Raw genomic sequence first — 25,246 nt, forward strand, 5'->3', positions numbered from 1 at the left:
AGAACATAGTGTAGTAATTTTCCTAAGAAACTTAAACATGGGTCAAAGTCAGAATATTTAGGAGTGCTGACCCAGAAATGTGATGCTTGTTACCTGCCAGTGTAATCCCAGAACCCTCTGTGGTAGACAGGGAGGAGGTTATGTAAGTAGAGGGAACAGACAAGCAGTCTCCTCAGTGTTTTGCCCCAGCTTTGCTATAGGTGACCAGGGTAACCCTGGGTACATCACTCTCCCTCTCTGAGCCTCTCAACAGCAAAATAAGAGGTTTGGACTTGGTCTCTTCATTTTCATCCCATATAAAAAGTACTGTTATTCTAACACATTCACATAAATGCAACCTATCCGATATTAACAAAGAACTTGAAGTATTTATATTTTTGTTTTGGGGTTTTTCTTTTTCCTACTTCTAACCCCTTACTGGAACCAAATTACTCTATTTCTGTTTAGTTTAAACATTATTTTGATCATTGAAAAGACAGAACCCATACAACAGAAGCTAATAGGATAGAATCTGACATACTCATTTCAAAAATAGGGCTATTGGTAACAATTTTGTAGAGGAAACATATATTGTTTCGAAAGCCACTAGCTGGTTAGTGGAAATGGAAATAGAGGTGAGAGTGACAGCATTTGAGCAAGAAGTCAGGAGAGGAATCCTCAAAATGTAAGCTATGCCTTATCATGAAGGCTTAGAATGGGAAAGATATGGGAGGAATTATCTAAAACCCCAGTAATCATATTTTTTTGGTACGAAAAGATGCACCAGATCCATTATGATCATCCTCAATTTGAGTATCATTTTCTCTTGGCCAAATTTCCTGTTTCAAGGTAGTTCTGGTAAAGATCCTACAAGCCAGCAGCATTTCTAGCTAGCTAAACAGTCCACCACACTGGGCCTGGGACAGTCACCTTGGGGACCTGAGAGGGGCCCTTAGCTCCTTCTGCACTGCCACTGTTAGTAAAGGAATGCTTAACTTTAGGAAAGCACTTTCACAAGCACCTCACTGCATTTGCCCAGCATTCCTAGAGATTGGTAAGAGTTATTCTTCTTGTTTAACAAAAGAGGAAAACAAAGATCAGAAAGAAAGAGAGACCCTTCTAGGGTCACTCATGTAGGAAATTAAAAAATTACATTGTGTTCCAAAGCTCTTGCACTTTGCTTGACATCCAGCTGAAAATGAAGAAGGGGAACAGTCCTGCCTGTAAACTCAAACCGAGATTATAAGAGCGCATTAGGTTACCAAGAATTAGGTCATGGCTGTAACTATAATTAAAAAGGCAAGATCCAACATTTTCTTTCATCTTCTACTTCCCCATTTGGGATAGTTTTATTCACTTTTCCATAAATATTTATCAAATATTAAGAGTACAGGAACCAGAAGTTCAGGGAAGAAAGGAAGGAAGGGAGAAAGGGAGGAAGGAAGGGAGGGAGGGAGGAAAGAGAAGGGAGGGAGGGAGGAAAGAGAAGGGAAGGAAGGAGGGACTGAGAGAAAGGAAAATCAGTAATTCTCTGCCCCACAAGTGAATACAGCTGCATTAGAGGCACTAGTTTATCCACAAATGGCCACATTAAAAGACAGGATACATGTGGGTAAATATAGGAAGCACATGATGTTAGAGAAAAAAGAGAGGAAGAAGAAAGAGCAGCTAAATAGAGAAATTGGAGAGAGTGAGCTGCATGGGTGCAGTGACAGTTGAGAAGACCTTGGATGGAGAAAAAAAAATACTTAAGAAATTTACTATATGAGCATGAAGACATGAGAGGATTTCCACACCGCCTGAGAGCACTTGGCAAACACAAGTGTTCTCTGAGGTACAAATAAGAGTAAGCGCAGACTCAGATGGTCAGCTATGATCGGACCATTCAGGTGTGCAGACCCTAGGCATAGAAGGAGGTTGGCTCTGGTCCAAGGTACAGATCTCTAAAGGATAAACACAGTCACCGTGACGAAGGAGAGAGTGGGCAGGGGTAATTGTATCTTGGGACTTAGTGTTGATGTGGGAACAAACACAGGGTATGAATCACATATATTTTAAGCAGTGCACAGACAATTTACATTAACACTCTCAGCAGGAATTCCTATTTTTATGACAAAGGTTGCCATTGATAAAAAGTGAGTATAGAAACATATCGGGAAACTATTGATCTCACCATGATCAGGAATACGTGTGATTTCCACAACATGAGGAACAAGCATGGCTAGAGCACACAAACATCTCTACCTTTGAACACAAAATTACAGATTAACAGACTGCAGTGACTAGTCTGTCACTTCACTAGATGGAGGCTGAAAAAAGTCTAAAGAGTGCAAGGAATGATGTTGTCTCAACCTCACTGTTTTTGTCCCAACTTAAAAATCCTCTCTCTCCTCCAAAATGCTGCTCATGCCCAATTGCAATCTTTCCTGACAAATATTTCCTTTTGCACTGGCTGTGGAGAGTCAAGTGACAATCAAAGGTCTGCTATTCACCTAGGGTCAGTTCAGTCCCCAGTCTATATAAAAGAAGCAAGGTGCACAATAAAGGAATAACAAAATCCTTAATTGTCCCTTCCACCTTTCCTTCCCCACCTCTCCACCATTTTTACATGAATGCTTTATTTAAAATGTGTCATACTTAAACCAGGTCTGGAGGCTCTACAGCCATATTCAAATGTTTTCAGTCCTGCAAAGCTTTCCACCTGTGTTTCAAACTCAAAAGTGAAATGTAGGCCCTACTAGATTTAAACAGAAAGGATTTAAACAAGCATGAGGTTTGACCAAATCATATACTGTTACTTTCAGATTCTGCTTATGAAACAGGGGAATGTAAAACCAGTTCCAAAGCGGCATCTTTAAGACCAGGTGAAATCAAGAACTGGTATTTAAATGTCCATTAGAATGCTAAGCAGGCAGCAGCCCTTCTGTAAATGTTCACTGGTGGTATGTTCCCTAAAATAGAGGATTATAAGATCATACCAGGTGATTTTGAGGAGACCCTAATAATATGAAATGCAAAGTTTGTCTCAGGGTTGCTCTAGATTTCAGTAGCCAAAGGAAGTTCTTATAATAAGGCAAAGCTGGGGTAGCAAAGGGAAGCTGAGCATCCTCTGGAGATAGAAGCATCTCAGATGCCCATTAAAGGGGGACAGTTTTAGCTATTACCCTCTTGATTTAACAGTTTAAACACATGAAGGCAGGGTCTAGTCATCTGCATTTAATAAACCTTCTGTGCCTTCCTCAATTCTTTTCCATAATAAATTTAAAATCTGCTGGCCTAAAATTTGGCTGCCTGTTGTTAATTCAAGTGCTAACAACAACTGGAACAATTTAATTAAAATCCCACAAATCTGAACACATTTAAGAATTCTTTAGTAATGTGTTCTAACCCAGTTCCCAGGGACAGGGAGAATACTTCTCTCTCATTCGACAGTTCTGTGTTCTCACCCACAGTGCCAGAAAAGCAAACACAATCTACTTCACTTCTCCTCATTTGTAGAAATGGCAAAGATGTTTACCACCTCCAAGGGGTGCTGTGAGTTTCCATTTATTGGTGTTTATAAGTCTACTGAGTGTTCTAATAAATCAACTATAAGTTGGTATTATTCATAGCACCCTGTTGGAGCTTAATACATATTCAATTAAAAAACAATGACAACAATACAGCAGTATCCACAAATTAGCATTAATTATACCAATGCATTATTCTCACCCTACTCCCACAATTTTTTCAAAGAAGAGCTGCTTATGTATGTTGACTGTATGTATACCCTCTCTCCTTAAAGAGGAACAATATTGCTGTTATCAACATTTCCTCTAGTAATGTTCACATCATGCTTGCCTCAGAGTTTCTGATTTTTTGGAGGATTTTCCTGTTTGATAAACACTAAGTCAGGAAGCAAACTCATCTCCCCTGAAGAAAGTCAGAATCCTGCAAAGCATCCTGAACCCTTCCATTTTCCAGGACCGTTCCTTTCCAAATAGCCCTTCCCCACATTCATGGGAAGAACTTCAGTTCAGGCTTTGTCTGCCCCCATGGACTCTGGAGGTTGACCCCAATCCCTGCTACCACTGCCTCTTTTGTTTGGTCATGTCCCACTCTAGTAAAACAACCCTAAATGCAGATCACATCATGTTCACCAGGATAAGTCCCTCTGTTGTTTGCTGATGATAACTAATACATCTCTGGACTGGGAAAATCCCCCCAAAAGTCATCATAAGTCCAGAAGAGAATTCATTCATTGATTGGAATTGATGGAATGGATGTTAGGAAGAATTTTGCCAAGGAGAGACAGTCAGGCAGAAGGAACAGCTAAAGGAAAGGGTTCCAGTGCTACAAGTCTGTCTACCTAACTCTGGCTTCAGTTTCTCCATAGGGCATCAGTCTGGTGCTGGTCAAAGCCACATCACCACTCCCACCCCTGCCTTCCCCACCCACTGTCTCGCTGAAGCACCAGAACATATCTTGCTAAACTACATTTTGCTGACTCCAGTCTCCTGTTCTACATGAGGCCGTGACATGCATAGCTGAGGTTGAGGAATCTGTGCTTAGTTGGTTTGAGGTTTCATCAAGAGAAAACAGGGGAAACTTATGTGATTTCACTGAGTAACTATTTTCACTACAAAAAAAAATTCCCATATTTATTTTTCCTCTTTTCTGAAATGGCACTAAGGAAACACATGCCAGACTGCCACGAACAGGGACTGTACTTTCCAAACAGTAGCAAGGACTAAAAATAGAAAAGCCTGATTTGCTCAAGATGTATATAACTTCCTCTCCCATTTCCTTCCCAACACCCTGACACAGAGAACAGAAGTGGTACATGTTGAACCCTTTGCATGCTTATAGCAACGTCAAAAGCATCCAAAAAGGTGATACATATGGTATACTTAGCATGATCTACTCCCAGAGAATTCCTATAGCAGAGACAAAGAATGATTCAATCAATCAATCAATGCACAAATATCAACCAAATAGCTACTCTACCTTCTTACAATGGAATAAGGACTATGGGTGACACAGGAATATTGAGTAGTGATCCAAACTTTAGGCAATGGCTAAAAGGGAATCTAACAAGAAGATAATGGAAAGAGTACAGGTTAAGAAATCCAGAAACCTCTAATTGTGGTTGGGGTACAGCTCTCCTAGTAACTATGTCACCCTGAATTGTTTACTCAAGAAATTTGGGCTCCAGTTTCTTAACCACAAGAATGATTGCCTGGATAAGGAGTACTCAAATCTAAGCCTCTATGATTAGTGAAATTAAATGATTTTTCAGAGGTCTCCAACATGCTATTTTGTGATTCTTATTTTATGAAAATCAGTCTGGTGACAAGACTGATGTACATGAAATAATTTCATCATTCCACATAGAGGCATATATTAAGTGGCAGGAAAAATCAAAGAGCATTAAGTGATTTATCTATCCACGTGATTCATAGTAGACTTCACTATGAACTAGATATTGCTGGATATACTATATTCATTATCTTAATTAATTCTCAAAATAAATTTCTATGAAACTGCTATTAATATTCTCATTTAGAATGCAGAGTTAGGAACTGCACCGGTAAGGAACAGAACAGGACTTCTTAGAACTAAACCTTGGTCTCACGTTGCTGTACCACATGACTCAGTCAAAAGAGTAAGGATGCAGACAAGGACAAGGAAGAGCCAGTGGAAGGCTGGCTCACATGAGGAAGAACGTGGCAACTGACTTAGGGCTGTTTAAAAATGAATGCGTACTTATCAGTTAAGAGATGAGGATGCTTCAGACAGCAAGGAAGAAACAGGAAAATTAACTCTACATATAGAACTGACAAGGAGACATCTTCAAAAGAGCAAAAAGATTATATAGGGAACAGACTGGGAGATAAGTTATGTTGTGCAGGGTGAGATAGGTCATGGAGGTCTGAAAACTCAACCAAGAGAAGAAATTTAATGTGGTAGGTAATAAACATCCATAAGGAAAAAATAACAATTTTGAATTATTAATTGGTTAGGGATATGCAGCTGGAAAGTAAAAAAAAAAAAAAAAAAAAAAAGGTAGAATTAAGGCCATGAGTCATCTGTGATCTGGAGAATGAAGGAGCTAAGATGATGAGCAAGAAAACAGACGGGAGCAAACCTGAGAGGGATTTTCAAGCCAAAAAGTCCTTTTGGTGAATATACTCAAAAAGAAAGTCATATCAACACTGAGCACAGAATTTACACTTTGTGACACCAGAAAATATGCTGGTATTTCTAAATGAAGAAGAGGATGAGTAGCATTTGGGACACACTGAACTGGCTTTCCCTGTGGAACTAGCTTATGCATAGGGGTTACGGTTCCTATCAATGAACAAAACCGTGCCAAGAGTCATAGCTAATTCCAGTTATCAGATCAACAAAGGTTAGAATTCTGAATTCTCCAGAGAGAAGCCAGAAGGGCACAGGGAGAACGAAAGTGGATACCTATATGTAGGGACAGGAAGAATAAAAAAGGAGATCTGGTTAAAGGGGGGGGGGGGAAGACATAATCAGATGCAGGAGAGGAATCCACGAAGCTCAGTACAGTGAATATCAAAAGAGGAAGAGGAGATTCTGAGAATATGGCGGCACAGGATGGAACAGAAGTCTGTCTCCCCACCCAGACAGACCACTGCATTCCATTGCACTGCCACAGCCTCTGTGATGTGACTATTTTGGAACGCTGGAGTTAATTGAAAGCTTCCACCTTCCAAGGGAAAGTCTTAGATGGTAAACTGGTTCATTTAGGTCAATTTCAGCTCTTGGAACTGTAGCAGCTATCCATCCCCCATCCCTCAGTCCCTTGGCAGGCAACTGTTCCTGTGTTCCTGGAGCAGCCTGCATATATCCCACAGGAGTCAGGGTGGGCAAAAAAGAACCTTGTTTTCCAAATATCAGGGATCTATGCTCTGATCATTGGCCATTGCTTCTCATCAAAGATGTGAAGAAAAAGAAGCAGTTGTCAATATTTTGCCCATCTCACTCTAACTGACATGATTTCCAGGGGACTTAAGCAGTCACCCCCTTTCTTTTTTCCCGGCATCTTTCACTTTTTCCTGTTTGGGAACCAAACACTGATGAGTAAGTAATTCAAAATGAATTGCATATATGGAAGAAATGACAGTTACCACACATATCCAGGGAAAGGCAGAAGCTCAAAAAATACCTAAAACATTAAATTTCCACCTAGGGTTGATTCTTGGCATGGGGGTGGGAGGATAGGGGTGGGATCGAGAAAAACAAAAAGCAGCAAAACCTACAAAAAGGGAAAAATCTGATTTCCAGATTTACCTCCTGATTAGTTATAAATGTACTTTTTTTTCAATGACAACAACAATAATCACTAAACATACAAAAAATAAAAGAGTATGGCCAATTCAGAGCAAAAAATTAAAATAAATGGACAGAACCTGTCCCCCCAAAAAGACTTGATGGTAGTCTACTTGATAAAGACTTTAAAACTACTATCCTAAAGATGCTAAAAAAAAAAAAAAAAAAAAACAAAACAAAACTAAAGAAAGGGACTTTTTAAAGTATTAATAAAAGGAAAATATTAACAAAGAGAAAGAAAACTTAAAAAGAAATCCCCAAAATTCTGGGAGTGAACAGTACAGTTAATGATAAACAGTTTCACTAGAGGAATTCAAAATAGGTTTGAGCACATAGAAGAAAGAGTCAGGGTACTTGAAAATAAGTCAACGCAAAATATCAAGTCTCAGAAATATAAAGAAAAAGGATGAGAAGGTAGCTCAGTTGGCAGAGCACTGGCCTTGCATACAAAAAATTCTGGGTTCAATCCACAGCACCACATATAATAATTAAATAAATGTTTAAAATGATAAAAAAAGCAAAAACAAAAAAGAAAAATAATTCTCCAAAAACACAAAAGGCTCCCCCCCCCCCAAATAAAATAAAGAAATAGGAAGAAAAGACTGAGGACAACCAAATGGTACCAAAGGTACCTATGGGACAGTGGAAGTACATGAAGCAGACCAACATATGTACTGTGGGATTTCAGAAAGATGAGAAAAAGAAAAGATGAGTAGAAAGAATATTTGGGGGAAAAATGGACAAAGCCATCCCAAGAAGCTTGAAGTTGAGATAATAAGAGACAAATACTGAGATACCTCACAAGCTGTTGAAAGAATGACAAAGAATATTTTTTGTATTTTTTTGTTTATTCTAATTAGTTATACATGATAGCAGAATGCATTTCGATTCATTGTAAACAAATGGAGCACAACTTTTCATTTCTCTGGTTGTACACACTGTAAAGTGGCACCACACGTGCAGTCATACATGTACATAGGGTAATGATGTTCATCTCATTCCACCATCATTCCTGCCCCCATGAAGGCAAAGAAATTTGAAAGCAGTGAGAGAGTATACTTACTCATCACATATAGGGGAGCTTCAATCAGATTATCTTCAGATTTCTCATCAGAAATTTAAGAGGTTAGAAGAAAGTGGGATGATAGATTCAATGTGAAAAAAAAAAAAAAAAAGAAAAAGAAAAAGAAAAGCCTGTCATTGGGAGCTGTGGTGCACACCTGTAACTCCAGCAACTCAGGAGGCTGAGACAGGAGGATCTTGAGTTCAAAGCCAGCCTCAGCAAAAGTGAGATACTAAGCAACTCAGTGAGACCCTGTCTCTAAATAAAATAAAAATAGGGCTGGGGATTTGGCTCAGTGGTCAAGTACTTCTGAGTTCAATCCCTGGTACGCCCTCCCCAAAAAAACTGTCAACAAAGATTCCTATACCAGATTTTTAAAAAAATGTCCTTCAGCTGGTTGCAGAGGAACACCTGTAAACCCAGGGACTCAGGAGGCTGAGGATGGATGGCAAATTCAAGGCTAGCCTTAGCAACTTAGAAAGACCCTGAGCAACATGGCGAAACCCTGTCTCAAAATAAAAAAATAAAAATAAAAAGGGAGGCTAGGGATGTTTCTCAGTGGTTAAGGACCCCTGGTTTTAATCCCTGGGACGAAATAACAAATAAAAAGTCCTTTAAATGTCAGGAAGAAATTATGACATTCCCCCCAAAACATAAGAAAGATCAGAGAGATTGTTCCAACTAGACCTTTCCTGTAAGAAATGCTAATAAGATTTCTGAAAGATGAAATGAAAGGTCACCAGACAGTAACTGAAAGACTTACAAAGAAATAAAATTGTCAGACTGCTTGTGGTGGTGCACACCTATCCCAGGTACTCAAAAGGCCAAGGCAGGACGATGGCAAGTTCAAGGCCAGCCTGGGCAACTAGCAAGACCCTCTCTCTAAAGAAAACTTTAAAAAGGAATATAGCTCAGGAGTAGAGTGCTTGTCTAGCATGTGTGAAACCCTCAATCCTAATACTGCAAAGCAAGGAAAGAAAAGGAAGGAAGGAAGGAAGAGAGGGAGGGAGGGAAGGAAGGAGGGAGGGAGGGAGGGAGGGAGGGAGAGAAAGCAAGCAAGCTGGAGGGAAAGGTATATCTCACTAAGGGTACATATGTGGACATTATAAAAGTATTACCATAACAATCATGTGTAGTTTTTTGTTTGTTTTCTATACCACTTAAAAGATTAAAATATTTTTAAAATTAATATTGTGTGCCTGTACAGATATGTAATAAATTCCATCGTTATGTACAACTATAATTCACCAATAAAAAATATGAAAAGAGAAAATAAATAAGTAGTCTGAAAGCTAATTACTGTGGCAAATGAAGGAATTTCTTTCCCCAAACAACACAAGAACATCCTCCTTTAGCTAAATATAGTTAATCCTGACTCTCAGATGAACCAGTCACTGAATGTTGAGAGGAATAGTGGGGGTAGACACGGTATAGAACTGCGGACTCCTATAAATACAGCTTAAAAACCCAAAGGAAAAGATTACTAAGTGCAAAAAAAAAAAAAAAGAAGAAGAAGAATGGAATCAGATTTCTCACCTCCAAGTACTTACCGGTAAATTATAATAAAAGATAGTTCAAAATCATTGTAGAATATTAAGGCAAGTGAAATTTGGTTCTACAATTCTACTTGTAGCCAAACTTAATATATAAGAAAATATAAGTCATTTCTATTACATAGCCATCAATAAAATTACTTAATGAAGTACTGCGGTAGAAAAAAAAATGAACATAAAAGGAAAAAAATCTGGATGATAATACCAGAAAAAGAAAACAAAAAAGTATAATGAAGTAAAAGCTATGACTGAACTATTACTAATGTGGTTGTACAGTTTAGCATAAGAACTTTCTTAAAAGAAAGGTGTTCAAGGCAGACATGATGGTACACAACTGTAATCCCAGCTACTCAGGAGGTGGACACAGAAGGATCATACATTTGAGGCAAGCCTCTGCAACTTAGTGAGATCCTATCTCAGAATTAAAAAAAAAAAAAAAAAAATAACAAGTGCTCAAGGGAAAAGTGCCCTAGGTTCAATCTCCAACCCTATACCCCCCAAAAAAGTTACTACAAGTTGAAAATATTATAACATACTCAACAAATATTTTTTATTGGAGCTTTATCTTTTACCATAGCAGTTGAGTTCACCCCAACAAACTCATACATGCATGGAAATCGATTTTAGTTCATGATTCCCTCTTTTCCCTCCCTTCTCTCATTCTACTCTATTGTTTTAATAATATTTGAGGTGAGGAAGGGAGAACACCACCACTCAGTGTCAACTGTTGGGTATTGAGAATGGGGGTATATATGCAGATCATCACCTTTCCTTGATAAAGTAACATGTAAAAACATTTATTTATTTATTTATTTATTTATTTATCTATCTATCTATCTATCTATCTATCTTGCATTACTTTTTGTAAGTTAAAAACATGCATTACTTTTTCATAAGTAAAAAAAAAATAAAATAAATATATTTCAATCTTGATGTAACCACTAAAAACTTCCAAGGATTCAGAGTCACCTGCAGTTTCACTTTAGTTGGGCAAAGGAAAGTTTCTGTAATACACAAGTGCAGAAAATTACTTCCTACCCAGAAACTGAGAAGCTAAAGCAGAGCTAACCTCACTGTTATCCCAGTGTACAACAGGATTTCCCCATGAGACATTCTTTGTATAATGATTAATCTTTCACCACAGAAAGCAAGAATGTGTCCTAGATTACTTTAAGGAAATTGGGTTGATAAAGTTGGGCATGTATGTATACACATAATCCACTATCAATCACAGAATGCTTTACCATGTTCAATAAATCATTTTTGAAAAATAAGGAAAAGGGGCTAGGGGCATAGCTCAGTGGTAGAGGGCTTGCCTAGCATACCTAAGGCCCTGGGTTCAATCCCCAACACTGCAAAAGAAGGAAAGAGGAGGAAGAAGAGTGGAGGAAACAGTGGGGCAACGGGAAGATGAAAGAGAAGGAAGAGAAGAAGAAAAAAGTTTAAAATTCTAAATGAAACACTGGAACACCCCCTGATTGACTCTAGACCTACTATTGTCAGAGAGAGACATTTTGACAAGTACAGACACCAAAATTTCCCTCTCTTCTCATCTGAATACCCAGAGGATGATTCAGAGTAAAAAGCAAACAGGAAAACTTTGACATTCACTTATAGGAAGTCATACTGGGCAGAGCCAGGAGCATACCAGCAAACCCGTCAGGCCTTGTTAAACACACGCTGACCTACATACACGAACCATAAAAGTAGAAGATCATCACAAATGCAAGCTGTTGCTATCGCTGCTGTTGCTGCTACTGTTGCTGCCAGGACCACAAACTACAAATCAACTAGTGCTTGCTCATCCACAAGGAACCAGGTGAAGGGCCATGGAGAATTAAGCGACTTAATCATTCTTTTGGTATGTTCTTGTGGGTCAAGATATCCTTGCATTCTCAATGCAAGAAAGAAGCAGCACCTCAGAGAGCATTCAATCTTTTGTTGACCACTTTTTGTTCTTGCTGGGGCAACAGGTCTCTGCCTTGAATTCTAGCTGCAGTCACCTGGATCTCCTTTTATACCCAGCCTTGTCCTTCCTCACCACATTGCCAGCCAGTAGAAGAAATGCTATGAAAAGATTTGTCCAAATCATACAAAGCCAATCCAGCTTGCCTCTTTCTGTGCATTTCTGATTAAAAGTGGCCATGGCTGTGCGCTTGAGTTCTTAATTGTTCAGAAATGTGTAAAATAGGTAAGTAGAAATGTATTCTGAAATTGATTGAAATATATTAGAAATGATTATAAGCCACCATTCACCATGCACATACATGAACTTCAAATTGGTTCCACAAGAAAAGGACTGAATTGTCTTTAAAACTTTGGGAGGCTGCTTTTAAAATAAATTATGTCAGAGGATTCTCTTCCTTTTTCTTTCTTTTCTTTTTTCCACTAATTCTGGTCATAGCTTATGTTACTCTGTTCCCACCTTGTTCTTTCTGAACCTTTATGGATCAATTCCTTGAGGTACATAGTACCCATCTCTCTCCCTCCTGGTTGGACCTTTCCTTTGACTGTGCATCATTATTCAGGAAGATGGGAAGAAGATCAGTATAAGGAAATCTTAAAAGGACAAATTTCAGTCTCATAAGAAGAGAATTTAATATTTTGAATAACCACTGAGGGACAAAAATATCCGGTTTTCTGAGGTAGACAGACGAAAGCAACCATCCTGCCTCAAATGCTGGACGAGGAGAAATGAAAACAAAAATTATATAACAGTGGAGAGCAGATGATTGAAGCAAGCTTCAGGGCAGGTCAAAACAAGAGAGGAAGAGTTGTGAGTCATTAAATACTGGACACCATGGAGAAAGCGCAGCAAAACCGTCACCTGAAAGTGAAGCCATCCTGTGTCCCCAAGGATCTCAGGTAAGTCCCCAAGGATCTCATGAAGTCAATCAGGCAACTCAGAATTCTTTGCATGGGGCTTCCTGCCAGTATGATACATTTTGTTTTATGGTATGTTAATAGCATCACTTGGCACCTAACAACAGACTGGAGATGTCACCCTTATATTTAAAATAATAACAAACACCTGGATTAAATTGTAAGCACTTTCAGAACAAAAGTAAATTCCACAGCTGAACGTTCAAGGCCTCTCACACTGACTTTGTGATTTCCTTTCTCTGTGTTTTTATTCTTCTTACAAAGAAAGAAAGAAAGAAAGAAAGAAAGAAAGAAAGAAAGAAAGAAAGAAAGAAAGGAAGAAAACCACTCCCCTCATCTGAAAATTATGGCCCTATCTAACCATCAAAGTTCAGCTGAACTGAAATTGTTTCCAAGAACCTACTTTCATTTCTCCAATCATAGTTAATTTATTTCCCCTACCATTAATACAGAACTTAAATTGTGCTTCTAATCAAAGCATCATGACTGAGGCACAATTTGCCATGTCTTTATTTAAAAATGTGTGTGTGTGTGTGTGTGTGTGTGTTCTTTAAACCTTGATTCTAGGTACTATATCTAATCCATCTCCATTCCTCAGCATTATCAATCCTGTAAGAGTCATTCATAAACATTTTGTAAAATAGAAAAAAAAATATTGTAACAATAGAAAGGGACTTGAATGTGGGATCTCTGAATTTCTTATAAACCTGAAATTCTCTGAGACATTCTCCCCCTGTGTAACTCTCCTAAGTAATACCTGTCCAAGGTCTGGCTGAAAATAACAAAAAAATTGTCAACTTTGGCATCGAAACCAACAGAGGCTAACTCAGTCCCAAAACTGGAGAGTTGGGGTCCCAAACTTTTGAGGTCAAAATCAAAGTCTAGGAGCCCTAGCATTGGTATTTACATCTAGAAGGTATTGAATTTACACTGAAAGAATTAAGAACAAATGAATGAATAAAGTGAATGCTAAGGATCACTCAAACCTCATGGACATAGAGGCCAAAATTGCTCCTGACAAAAAAGCAAACCAAAGAAATCTTGTTTTTCAAGATTCATCTTTTCCCCCCAAAATAAGAACCCTCAAAACAAAAACAAACACTTATTTGGCCTTTGCAAAAGGAAAAAAAAATGTGTATAGCATATAGAAAATAATGTGTTGCCAGACGTGGTGGTGCATACCTGTAATCCCACAGGCTCAGGAGACTGAAGTGAGAGGATCACAAATTCAAGGCCAGCCTCAGGAATTTTAGCAAGGCCCTAAGCAACTTCATGAGACCCTGTCTCAAAATTTAAAAGTGGGAGGAGTGTGGCGGGGATGAAGCTCAGGGGTAAAGCACCCCTGGGTTAAATTTTGAAAAACAAATCAGAGTGTCAAGCAAAACTCCAGTAGCACCTATTCTTTCCAGATAAAAGCATGTATCCCTCCTACTCTGAATCTCAGAGCCTAACAGCTTAAAAGAGAACTAAAGCAAAACCAAGCATAGGGACCATCTGGTACAAAGGTCAAGGCCAAACCCAGTAAAAACTGAAACTAGAGGGTCTTCACTTCCTTGGTTCTTAGTTTCCCCATAGCCAAAAAAAAGGGGGCGGGGGGGGGGGATTAATTCATTCAGTTAGTACTTAAAAGGGCCATATCTAGATGCTTGGTGTCAGGGTTGGACTAAATGATCTGAAGGTCCCTTTCAGCCCTGAATTTCTTATAATTCTCACAGTCACATTTAGTAGACATACTTTTGGCTCTGAGCTGAAAATATGGTTAGAAACATAAACAGTGTTGCACATAAAAACACACATCCACCAGCTATAATCTGGACTTGGCAACAGGAGGTTTCACCAGAACTGAGAGAAAAAGGTGCAAAATTTTCTCCCATGATACATCACTCCATACTATATCACAGCTCATATCTAAAGGTGGGGTGAGCATGCCCAGAGCCACTGGCACACCCAAGTCACCACTACACAAGGGAAGGGCATGTCCATTTTCTTTTTTAACTTGCCAACAATTTTCCATATGAAGAGTCTCAAAAATAACACTCTCCCTACCAGATTTGTCCTTTCCATTTGGCAAACCCTACGCTATTTTTTAATCTTCCTCCCTTCTGTTTTACACAGAACATAAGCCAACATGGCAACAGGCTTTTTGTTTATTTCCTTCCTCTTCAAAAACAAAGCCATGGCTTGAGTACATTCCTCCGAACAAAGTCCACACAGAAAGAGACTTTTTGTCTTTTTATGAAAGCCCCATGAACAGGACAAGGATGCCCACTTTCACCACTTCTATTCAACACAGAACTGGAAGTCCTAGCCAGAGCAATTAGGCAAGAGAAAGAATTTAAAAACATCCTAATTGGGAAAAAAGGAAGTCAAATTGCCCCTGTTTGCAGACAGTATGATCACATATAAAGAAAATCCTAAATACTCCACAAAACTATTAGAATTTACTTAAAAATTCGGTAACATCACAAGAGGCAAAATCAACATACAAAAACAGTAATTTTCTTAATATGGCAAAAGCAAACTATCTGAAAAAGATATCCCACTTATAAAAGTCAAGAATAAAATAAAATATCTAGGAACAAATTTTAACCAAGGAGGTAAAAGAGTTCTACAATGAAAACTATGACATATTGATGTAATAAATTAAAGAAGACTATACAAATAAATAGGAAGACATCCTCTATTCATGAATTGAATGTTTTTTTTTTTTTTGGTGGAACCCACTGGCAAAGTCATAATATATTTCTTGGTATTATTAGTTTCACATGGTAATATTTACTAGAACATCAAAATATCTGTTTATCCATTTCAACTTAACAATTTCAAATTTACTTGTGTCTTTTCATTGTGAAAAGTAGGTATATTTATAGGTATATTACCTTTTTGTAATTATGAGGAAACTGGGTCTACATGTGACCTGCTTAAAATCACTCAACTAGAAATAAGATGCTCAACTAATTTTCAAAAGCAAGTCTCTCTCATTAAGTCAACCTTTAGAGAAGTAAAAATTTAAAATGCAACAGAAGAGTTTTCATAACAATTCAGAAGAGAAAAATGAATAAGTGAATTTTTAAATCATGCATATTTAACAACATTCAAAGAATCATCACCAACAAAATAAGAACAAAGATACATAAAAAGCAAACTCAGGTTTTTATGATTTTTTTATTAAAGATAGCTATGTAAGAAAACTCAAGCATATTATTTTTATTTATAAAGGTTCTGCTGCATAAAATACATATGAACTCTGTAGAATTCTTGTTATCACTGGTATCTGATCTTTGTGGTAGCTGACAACAAAATAAATGCAGGATATATATATATATATATATATATATATATATAGAGAGAGAGAGAGAGAGAGAGAGATATGACACATGTATACATGTGTGTATATACATACACATGGAAAAAAATTGCAATAACATTGAAAAGAATTGGAACTTACTGATTATAACTTGAACTTACTAATTTCAATGGATCAATGCTATTTAAAGTTTCTTCTATTTACATCGATTACATGAAAATATACTCCCTAAGAAATCCCTATGGTCTATTCCCTACTCTTCTCCTTCAAGGCTCTAAGTGTCACCTGAGAGTAGGACCTTATTGACCATATACACACTATAGAAAGCCACATCCCCTTCCCTCTTTCCTTTGGCAGGTTGTTCACTCAACGTATATCAGAATGTATATAATTTGTTCACGTTTACTAGTCTACCAACTTGTAAATTCCAGAAGGAAAGCTGTCTTTATTTTCAATTATAGATTTTCTAGTACTTAAATAATGCCCAAATAGGAACACAAAATATTTCTGGAATGAATGAATCATTTCTTCCTTTATCTCCCCCAACCAGAAATTTGGAAGAAAGCAAGACCACAGATGAAACCATATAAACAGCTCTTTTCTATGGCTTTTCCTCCTTTATACTTCTTATAAGAGAATTCATACATATGGACATGTAAACTAAGTAACAGAAATGACCATGCACCCAACAGTTATCAATTCACAGCTAATCTTATTCTCACCCACGTTGTCATTCAGAAATTTTCTACTCTTATTATTTTGAAGCAAATATCAGACACTGTTACATTACATCCCCCAATACTTCAGATCTTTCTCTAAAAGACAGGACTCTTAATTTTTTCTTCAATATATCTATACTAATATCACCACACCTAAGAACAAAACAGTAATTCTATGATTTTATTAATTATCTGTCCTTATGTAAATATTTGGATTAAATGATATGTCACTCACCTGTCCCCTATTATCGCAGTCTGCAACCTACTTTTAGTGTCACTTCTATGTCCAGCCCTGAGTTTCTTTGCAATCTACACACTCTAGAGTACAACACCTATGTACATATGCATCCCTAAAATTACCCACAAGAGAAAACCTAAGGATTTTTGTTGTTACTTTTGTTAGAAGGATGTTGATGACCAACTTGGATCCACAGTGACCAAAAAGATCCTTAAAATATTAGACTTACTCATTGCAATGCAATGTTTGTGGATAGAGGGGGTGGGGGAGGCAATAAAGAAGGTCCAGAAATGTGTTCCTGGGATAACAAGAAAATGTAGACTTCTGAAACAGCATTCCTAAAAAAATTGCTTTGGGTTTTGAGACAAAATTAGTAGTTAAAAGGATTTCCAGGGCTTCAAAGTGTAAGCCAGCAGAAATCTGAGAAGTTTGAGTTGGGCATTTTGCATTAAAGTGCCTTGGTTCCTTGTAAGTTGCAAAGCGCTCTATAGGCTCTGGATAAATGTTTATCTACCACAGAAACAATTACTGAATTCATGAGCTTCCTTCTAGTGCATGAGTGCAATCACAGCTCCTACCTGCACTTTGAAAGCACCATCATCAAGAGGTGGTGGAGGAGGAAAGTTTCCAGAGCCAGATGGAAGGGCACCAGGATCATCTAGAGGTGGAGGTGGTGGTGGGAGAAAGTCACCTGCAGAAAGGAAACACACACACACAAAGTTAAAAGGGATGCAATTTCATAATACTCTTTAAAAATATATATTTGCTGACATTTTACTCTTTCATAATTGGCTTTGACACATAATTTTTTTGCCTTGTATAGCAATTATTCCCTATCTTAGCTCTCCTCAGTTTAATTAATAGCCTTAACTTTCAGAGGGAGGACAAGATTTGATATTTGATATAGACATACAAGGAAAAAAAAATTCAGGGCATAGAGAATAAAAAGTAAGGTATAATCTACCAAAACCACAGGAATATAAAATAGTGTTACTGGGTGACAAAAATTAGAAAAGTGATGAATAACTAAGTGGGATACAGATGGAGCAGAGTGTCAATTTTATCGTGCACCCAAGGAATTCTGAGGCAGGAACACTTGGTTATAATATGATTTACTAAAGTTTAAGTATATGCAGAACAGATGAGGAGAAATTGGAATAAGAAACATCTGATTTAGAAAATACAATCCAAGAAGGAAGTAATGAGGCTCAGGAGACTAAGAAATCCATCTCTGACCAACAAGAATGGTGGTTGAAACACCAGATCTCATCTCTAAAATTTGAGGTACAAACATATATCCAAGAGCTGTACAGCTCATAGTATAGAATCTCTTAAAATAGATTTTGCAAAAAAAAAAAAAAAAAAAAATTACTGGGAAAACAGAAATTTCCTTTTTAAAGTCTTTCTATTTTTTTCTCTGCCTTTTAAAAATAATGTTTTTGATGTGTTGGGGAAGTATTCTCCTCTATTTATAGATGAGTAGCATATCCTTGCATTTCAGCTTTTCAACATTTAGCTGTAGGGCAGCAGTCTCCATCATTAAAATGAGTTGCTTTTGTATAGTAGCAAAGTATCTCAACTTAGGTATTTGGAGAAAGAGTATAAGAATGGTAAAAGGGACACCATGGAAAGACAGTGAGTTTGGTTGTTCTGACACCCCTTTGAAATTGTTCACTTGGCCTTCATTAGCTTTATAAACAACACTGTTAGAATTTGAAGAGTAGCTAACAGCTGCCAAGTCTAACACCCAGTGAAATTCAGTCATCTCCAGAGTACTAGTCTCTGACCATGCACCAGGCAACGTAATAAGATAACTTTCATACACTACCTCTCATTCACAGGACACCCCCCACTACAGGAATGGTTCCCAAAGTTCAGAACTCATCAGGATCTATGAAAGGTCTTGTTAAAATACAGATTGCTGAATGCCCTCTTATAATTCATCAGGTTCTGCTATGTTATACAGAATCATCACACCCTCTGATAATATCAAAATTAAAAAAAAATCCTGGGATAGTATTATAAAACAAAGGTCAATAAAAGTCACATGAATGATCCAAAATGTAATAGCAAATTATGTGTTGGAATGAAAAGTACAACTGCCCGTCTCTGAGGTCCCTTCCAACTGTATTCTTCTTTGCCCTATTTTTGTAATAGGACATAAATATTGTGAATCACAGATTGATGATAGTCTTGGGAGGGTGAAAAGGAAACAAGAATGTACTTTTCAAAAAGAAATAAGTTGAAAACAACAGTGATCATAATTCCAGGCAACATAGATAAATTTTTAAAATCCCTAATGATAACCTCATAATAATTATCTTCTTTAATTGGATCTGTTATTAAGTCAGACAGAAGTTTTCAGCTCTTCAAGCTCAACTGCCAAAGACTTCTTATCATAGCTTTTAAAAACTCCCATTTTTAAAAGATATGGAATAAAGGGTAAATAACTAGGAAACTGATACAAAATGAAAGAGGGAGAGAAAATGGGTTCTTTGGAAGAAAGCGTGAACTACTGGAGATAGCTCGGGCCTTTCTATCAATGATGCTTTTCTATTTTTATCTCCATTTTTATTTCCTGCTAACTATAAAATAAATTGTTGATTTTGATAGTACTAATTTCCTAACAGACAATGGCATTTAAAAGAGGGACTAAAATTAAGATTAGTGATGACAAAGAAATGAAAAATGTTTGAGGTGATAGAAGTGCTAATTATCCTATTTTGATCTTTCACACACATATGTATGTGTGTGAAAAACTCTTAACTATCTTAAATCAAACTGTTATGAGAATTCTAACTTATAGCTCAAGATTTTAATAGACAAGTGTTATTTGTGTAATGATGTGTATAGATATATGTATGTACTATCAGGAAGAAACTTTGGAATGGATTCCCAAGAAACTGACAATGGCAACTTGCCTCTAAGAAGCTGAATTTTGCAACTGAGGAATAACAGTGGAAGGAGAATACAAACTTTTAACTTGTCAATTATTTTATTCATTTGTATTTTTTCCCTCCTATTGAGCCAAAGGGGAGCGCAGCACCTTGTCTTTTGCCCTTGAAGGGATCTAAAACTTGCATTTCAAGCTTGGCCCCCAGCATTCTCAGGGGGGATAAGAGACAGCCCTGAGTTCCTTGGTACAGCAGTTCAACTCTCCTTTGTAGTTTTCAAATAACCCAAACATACAAAACAGAGATTTTCAGTACCTAGAAATGTGTTATTTCTAAATGTTCAGTCGATAAAGTTTTCAAACGCACCAGGAAATGCTGTAATATGACAAAGGCTAAGAGAATAATTGAGGATAACTGCCATTTTATCCATCACTTCTCAGCCTTCTCAACCCATTGACTCCAATGGTTGTAACTAAAAATATGAAAAAAATTTCTCTGGTTTAACCAGTTTGTTGTATCTATTAAGAGACAAAGTCCTTTCAATGCTCTTTTCCCATCCCACTTCTGTTGGTTTCCCTGACAGGGAGAGGTTTGCTAATCCAATTGATCCAGACACTACTGTAAGAACCTCAGTTGTATTTCACTTTTATCTTTTGAGACAGAGCCCCGCTATGTTGCCCACCTTGGCCTTGAACTTATGATCCTAGTGCCTCAGCCTCCTTAGTAGTTTTGATTATAGGCATGCACCACTGTGCCCTGCAGATCTGTTTAAGAAGTACCCAGAAAGGGCTCTTTCTTATACTTCTTCAGACCTATGCAACATCTGGTTCCCAGGAAAGCCAAGCCAGCTATTGTTGGGAATATTTTTGTTGACCCCAAATAGGTAGATAGGGGTCTCAAGCCAGATCCTTTAGGGATGCAGCTCACTGAGCATAGAGGCTTCCAAGATATAGTGGTGAGAAGAAGAGATGGGATAAAACATCTCTCTGTTCCTAAAGCCAAAACCTGCATACCATCTCAGTACAACCACAGATCTCTGTACCAGAGGGAGATCAACACTCACAGAGCTATTAATAAAGCAGTGCCTAGATTCCCCTTTTACTCCTGTTCTTTGAGTGTGCAGTTACTGTGAGTGTTCTCTAGGAGAAGTGCTCACTATCAGGGAAAGGCTGGGCATTCCTGGTTACCTGTCCTCACTGCCACCAAAACAGCAGCTCACATCTCTTAAGCAATGCACCCTCCCTGTGAACTAGAAGTTTTGTGACCTTTACATTTAGTTTTCATACATACATCTTTAGAAATTCCAAACTTTTATTATACATGACTATGTATTAGGAGAAGTAACCTTTCTATCATTCTTCCATTTTTATTTCCTACTGTTTATCTAAAAAATAAATTGTTGATTCTGATAGTACTTAATTTCTAATAGACAATGACATTTAAAAAGGACCAAGATTAAAAATAATGATAACAAAGAAATGAGGTGATAAGCTAATTATCCTATTTTTGCTCTTTCCTACACATGGACATGTACAAAACGTCATATTGTACATTACTATAAATTTGTACTATTATGTCAATTAAATATAATAAATAATTTTTAAAATAGTGATGAAACACAGAATTGATGATGGTATAGGAAAATCAGAACTCATATATTCCTAGCTAGAGCCCAAGTAATATTAGATAAAACTTTCTTCAAGAAAACTTGCCAGAGGGTATCAAATCCTCAAAAATGTTTATGGATTTAACTCAACAATACCACTTTTAATAAATTATCGTACAAAGAAATAACTGAAAATTTTGCACAGAAGCATGTTATGGAAGCTTCATCACAACACAATATAATAGAAAAATCAGAATGCTCATCAATATGGTATTTGTTAAAAAATATATTGCATCTGATTATACAGTGGATAATTACGTAGTCATTCAAAGAATGAAGTTCATCTACATCTGTCACCTGTTTATTCATTGAGTACCTTTTATGTGACAGGTATAATTCAAGACACTGGAGGAGAAAAGAACAAATAAAAATTAATTAATCAATAAAACAGAAAGTGTTGCCCCCAATTACACCTTAGCAGGAGGAAAAGGATGATTAAAAATAAATAAATAAAACATACTGAATAGCAAATGGTGATGAGCACCATAAAGAATTCAAAACAAGGAAGGGAGACAGAACTGCTAGGGTGGTAGTAGGATGTTGCAATTTTAAAGAAAAGTGTTGAGAAATGCCTCACTAAGGTGGTATTTGGGCAAAGACTTAAATCTAGTGAGGGAGTGAGTCATGGAGTATCTGGGGGAAGAACATGAAAAACTGATGTATTATCAAGTGAGGAAAAAGTGGGCTACTGAATAGCTTATAATATGGACTCAAATTTCTATAAACCTTTATATTAACAGAGATTGTCTATCACTTATGGTATAATAAGTGTTGTTTTGAATTGCTTTTCCTTTGACTTAATTACTATACAATAAATGTGAATTACAGCCAGGCATTATTTTTTAAGAATCAAAAGGAAGATACTTTGAAATGAATTGCAGAATCTAGGCAAACCCAGTGTTTAATTTTAATGCATCACTATATTTACCCAAGCCAAAATTTAATGGGCTGTCATCTTTCTAAATAACTTAGCTTGAAATGCTCTTTGAGATTCTCAAATTAAAAGCAAGAATTATTATCTTTAAAGTGGATGACGTCTCTGATTTTAAATCGGACAATTTCACTCCATTTTTAGCTCACACAAAATCTCTGGGACTTCACTGAGTTCAAGAGTCCTCTTCAATGCAGAAGGGAATTAAATGTACAAAGGGGAAACACCTTAGTGTATCACATCTATGTATACTGTATTTCTCTATCACATAGTGCTTTCCATTTATTGGATAACAGATTCAATGTCTCAGTCAAAAACATTGAATGTATTTCAAAAAACACAAAGGGAGGGGGAAAAAAAGGAGACAAATCTGATTCTGAAAATGGACTAGAACCAAGTAGCAAAACATAGTAACTGCTATTCCAACAACAAATCACTTCATATTTTTGGTCTTCCCAAAATGAGCATTCAAAATGGATAAGGCAATGTGTTGAGCCTGATGCATCAATCCTGTAACAGCTACTGAGATATCATCAGCCCCCGTAAAAAAAGTGAAATTCTCCTCATTTTAAAATAATGAATTAAAAATTTAAAAAATCATCTTATGGACAGAACAAAAGGCAAGATCCCAGAGACACAAACTCAAACAAAACATAATTTACCACTCAAAAAAGAAGCTGCCAAAGAAATACCAGTGTCCTGACAGAATCTTCTGAAAATATCCCTTTGATTTAGAGGCAGGATATCACCTGGTGGGGTCCATTGAGGACAGAAGCTTACTTCCCTTCAAAGATGGCCTGGAGCTAGAGGTTGTGTGGTTTCACAATGAAGCACTGTAAATGGATAATTTAACTTATTTCAATCCCTGCTGTAGAAGGCTGTAGAGCGAGCCATCCTCATCCAACGATGGATGTTGTCCAATGATAACACATTGCTCCTCCCTGCTTTGGCTCTAGTATAGCAGATATTCTGCTCTTAGTTTAATTGTGTAGCTCTTGGTTTCTCCTGCTAGACTATCATCTTTGAGATCAGGCTTCTTATTGTGCCGATCCCTACCTGGAGCACATAGAACACATAGGAGATGTTCAGCATATAGTAACAATATTATCATTATAAATTATTAGTAACAAAAATATATATAAATATGAATTATATATGAATTAAACTCTGATAGAATGAAAACATGCACTTTTTCTATAGTTAATTGGTCCCCTTTCCTGTTATTGACATAGAGTAGTACTGAAGACCCATCAGAACTAAATTACTGGTGGTTCATAGATATTCCATGAAGCTAATGTGGTTTATAGGTGTTTTAGGAAGCTATTAACTGGACAGGTAATAATATCAGTCTTAAAGTGTCTGTCTAGTTGACTTTTGTTGTTGTTTGTGAGTTTGCAAATTATCTTACAGAGAGCATGGTTTCAAAGTACAGTAACAAAGTCCTCATCCCCAAGTTACCCTGTGATGAGGCAGGGGGGCACCCCAGTCTCCAGAAACTTGGTATCCACTTCCAATGTCCTGGATCTTTCTTTAGCAATGGAGGACCTGATAGATTTAATAGTATCTACATCCCACAGGGTATCTATAAACTACTCCAAATTCTTCAGGAATTTTTGAATTAGCTCTCAACTTCTGAAGTAGAGATGGGAATGAAGATGGTACAGGAACACAAGGGAGGGGAAGTGAGATACATGAACACAATCTCAAAATGTTGAGGTTGAGGTGTTGAAACCATCTGACATTAAACAGAAAGTATACAGCAGAACTTTCTAGGGCATTGTCTTCTACAACATACACCCAGGCCCCACTCTAAAATTCCTCAATCAGAGGCTTTGTCTAATTTGGAAATTACACACAGTATCTTATAAAACTCTCTGGATGCTTCTGATGTGCAATCTGATTAAGCATCATTGACTACTGTGATAAACAAAGACTGAACAATTACCCAAGATTACCAATAACTAAGGAGGCATGACAACTATACGCACCCTGTGATTCTGGACAGGATTCCAAAAGAGAAGAGAGATATTAGTAGGACAATTGATAAAATGTGAATTAGTTTTATATGTTAGTAAGTAATATTGCATCGGTGTTAATTAGTAGAGTTGGTAACTCTACTGTGGTTATATAAGAGGTCAACATTTAGAGAAACTGGGGAAACATTAAATGAAAATTCAATGTTTCTGTAAAATCTGAAATAATTTCAAAATGAAAAGTTGAAATTTATTTCAAAATGTTAAAGAAAAATAAGTCATTGAACTAGTCCAGTTACTTCATTTTATAGATGGGGAAATTCTTCACCAGTGACGTAAACTGGAAAATAGAAACCTACTATGACCCCAAATCTCCTCACTTGTAGTTGAAGACACATTTATCCCAGTATGTGGCACTTTTAGTATGAGACACCAAGACCTCTTGGGAATGATGAGGAAAACTGCTCTACCTCTTAACTTCAGAAGGCTGAGAAGAAGAAGAAAAGAGATTCTTACTCTTTAGGAGATTTGCCGCCTATGAGCAGTAACTCACAAAATATCTTCAACAAAATCTAAGGTGAATGCAGCATGGGTAGGCCAGAAATCAGAGCTCAATGATTGGCAGCAATAAGATCCCACAGAACTTCCTAATCCCTTAGTTTTGAGGCCTATTCCCCTGCTTCCAGAAAATTCCCCTGAGGC

At 37.1% G+C, this 25,246-nt stretch overlaps 1 protein-coding gene across 18 annotated transcripts in view; it reads right to left on the reverse strand.

The window, feature by feature from the left end:
• The window catches only part of Lpp (LIM domain containing preferred translocation partner in lipoma), a 663,875-nt gene that overhangs the window by 355,796 nt on the left and 282,833 nt on the right, over positions 1 to 25,246 (reverse strand). For all 18 annotated transcript variants that reach the window (XM_058585075.1, XM_046462626.2, XM_058585070.1 and 15 more), the window contains one exon: positions 17,659 to 17,771. In XM_058585075.1, coding sequence (XP_058441058.1) covers positions 17,659 to 17,771 — 113 coding nt within the window. The remainder of the gene's footprint in view (positions 1 to 17,658; positions 17,772 to 25,246) is intronic.

Source organism: Marmota monax, unplaced genomic scaffold (assembly GCF_021218885.2).
Source record: "Marmota monax isolate L192 unplaced genomic scaffold, Marmota_monax_Labrador192_F-V1.1 WCK01_AAM20220418_F8-fsc00100, whole genome shotgun sequence".
NCBI lineage: Eukaryota > Metazoa > Chordata > Mammalia > Rodentia > Sciuridae > Marmota > Marmota monax.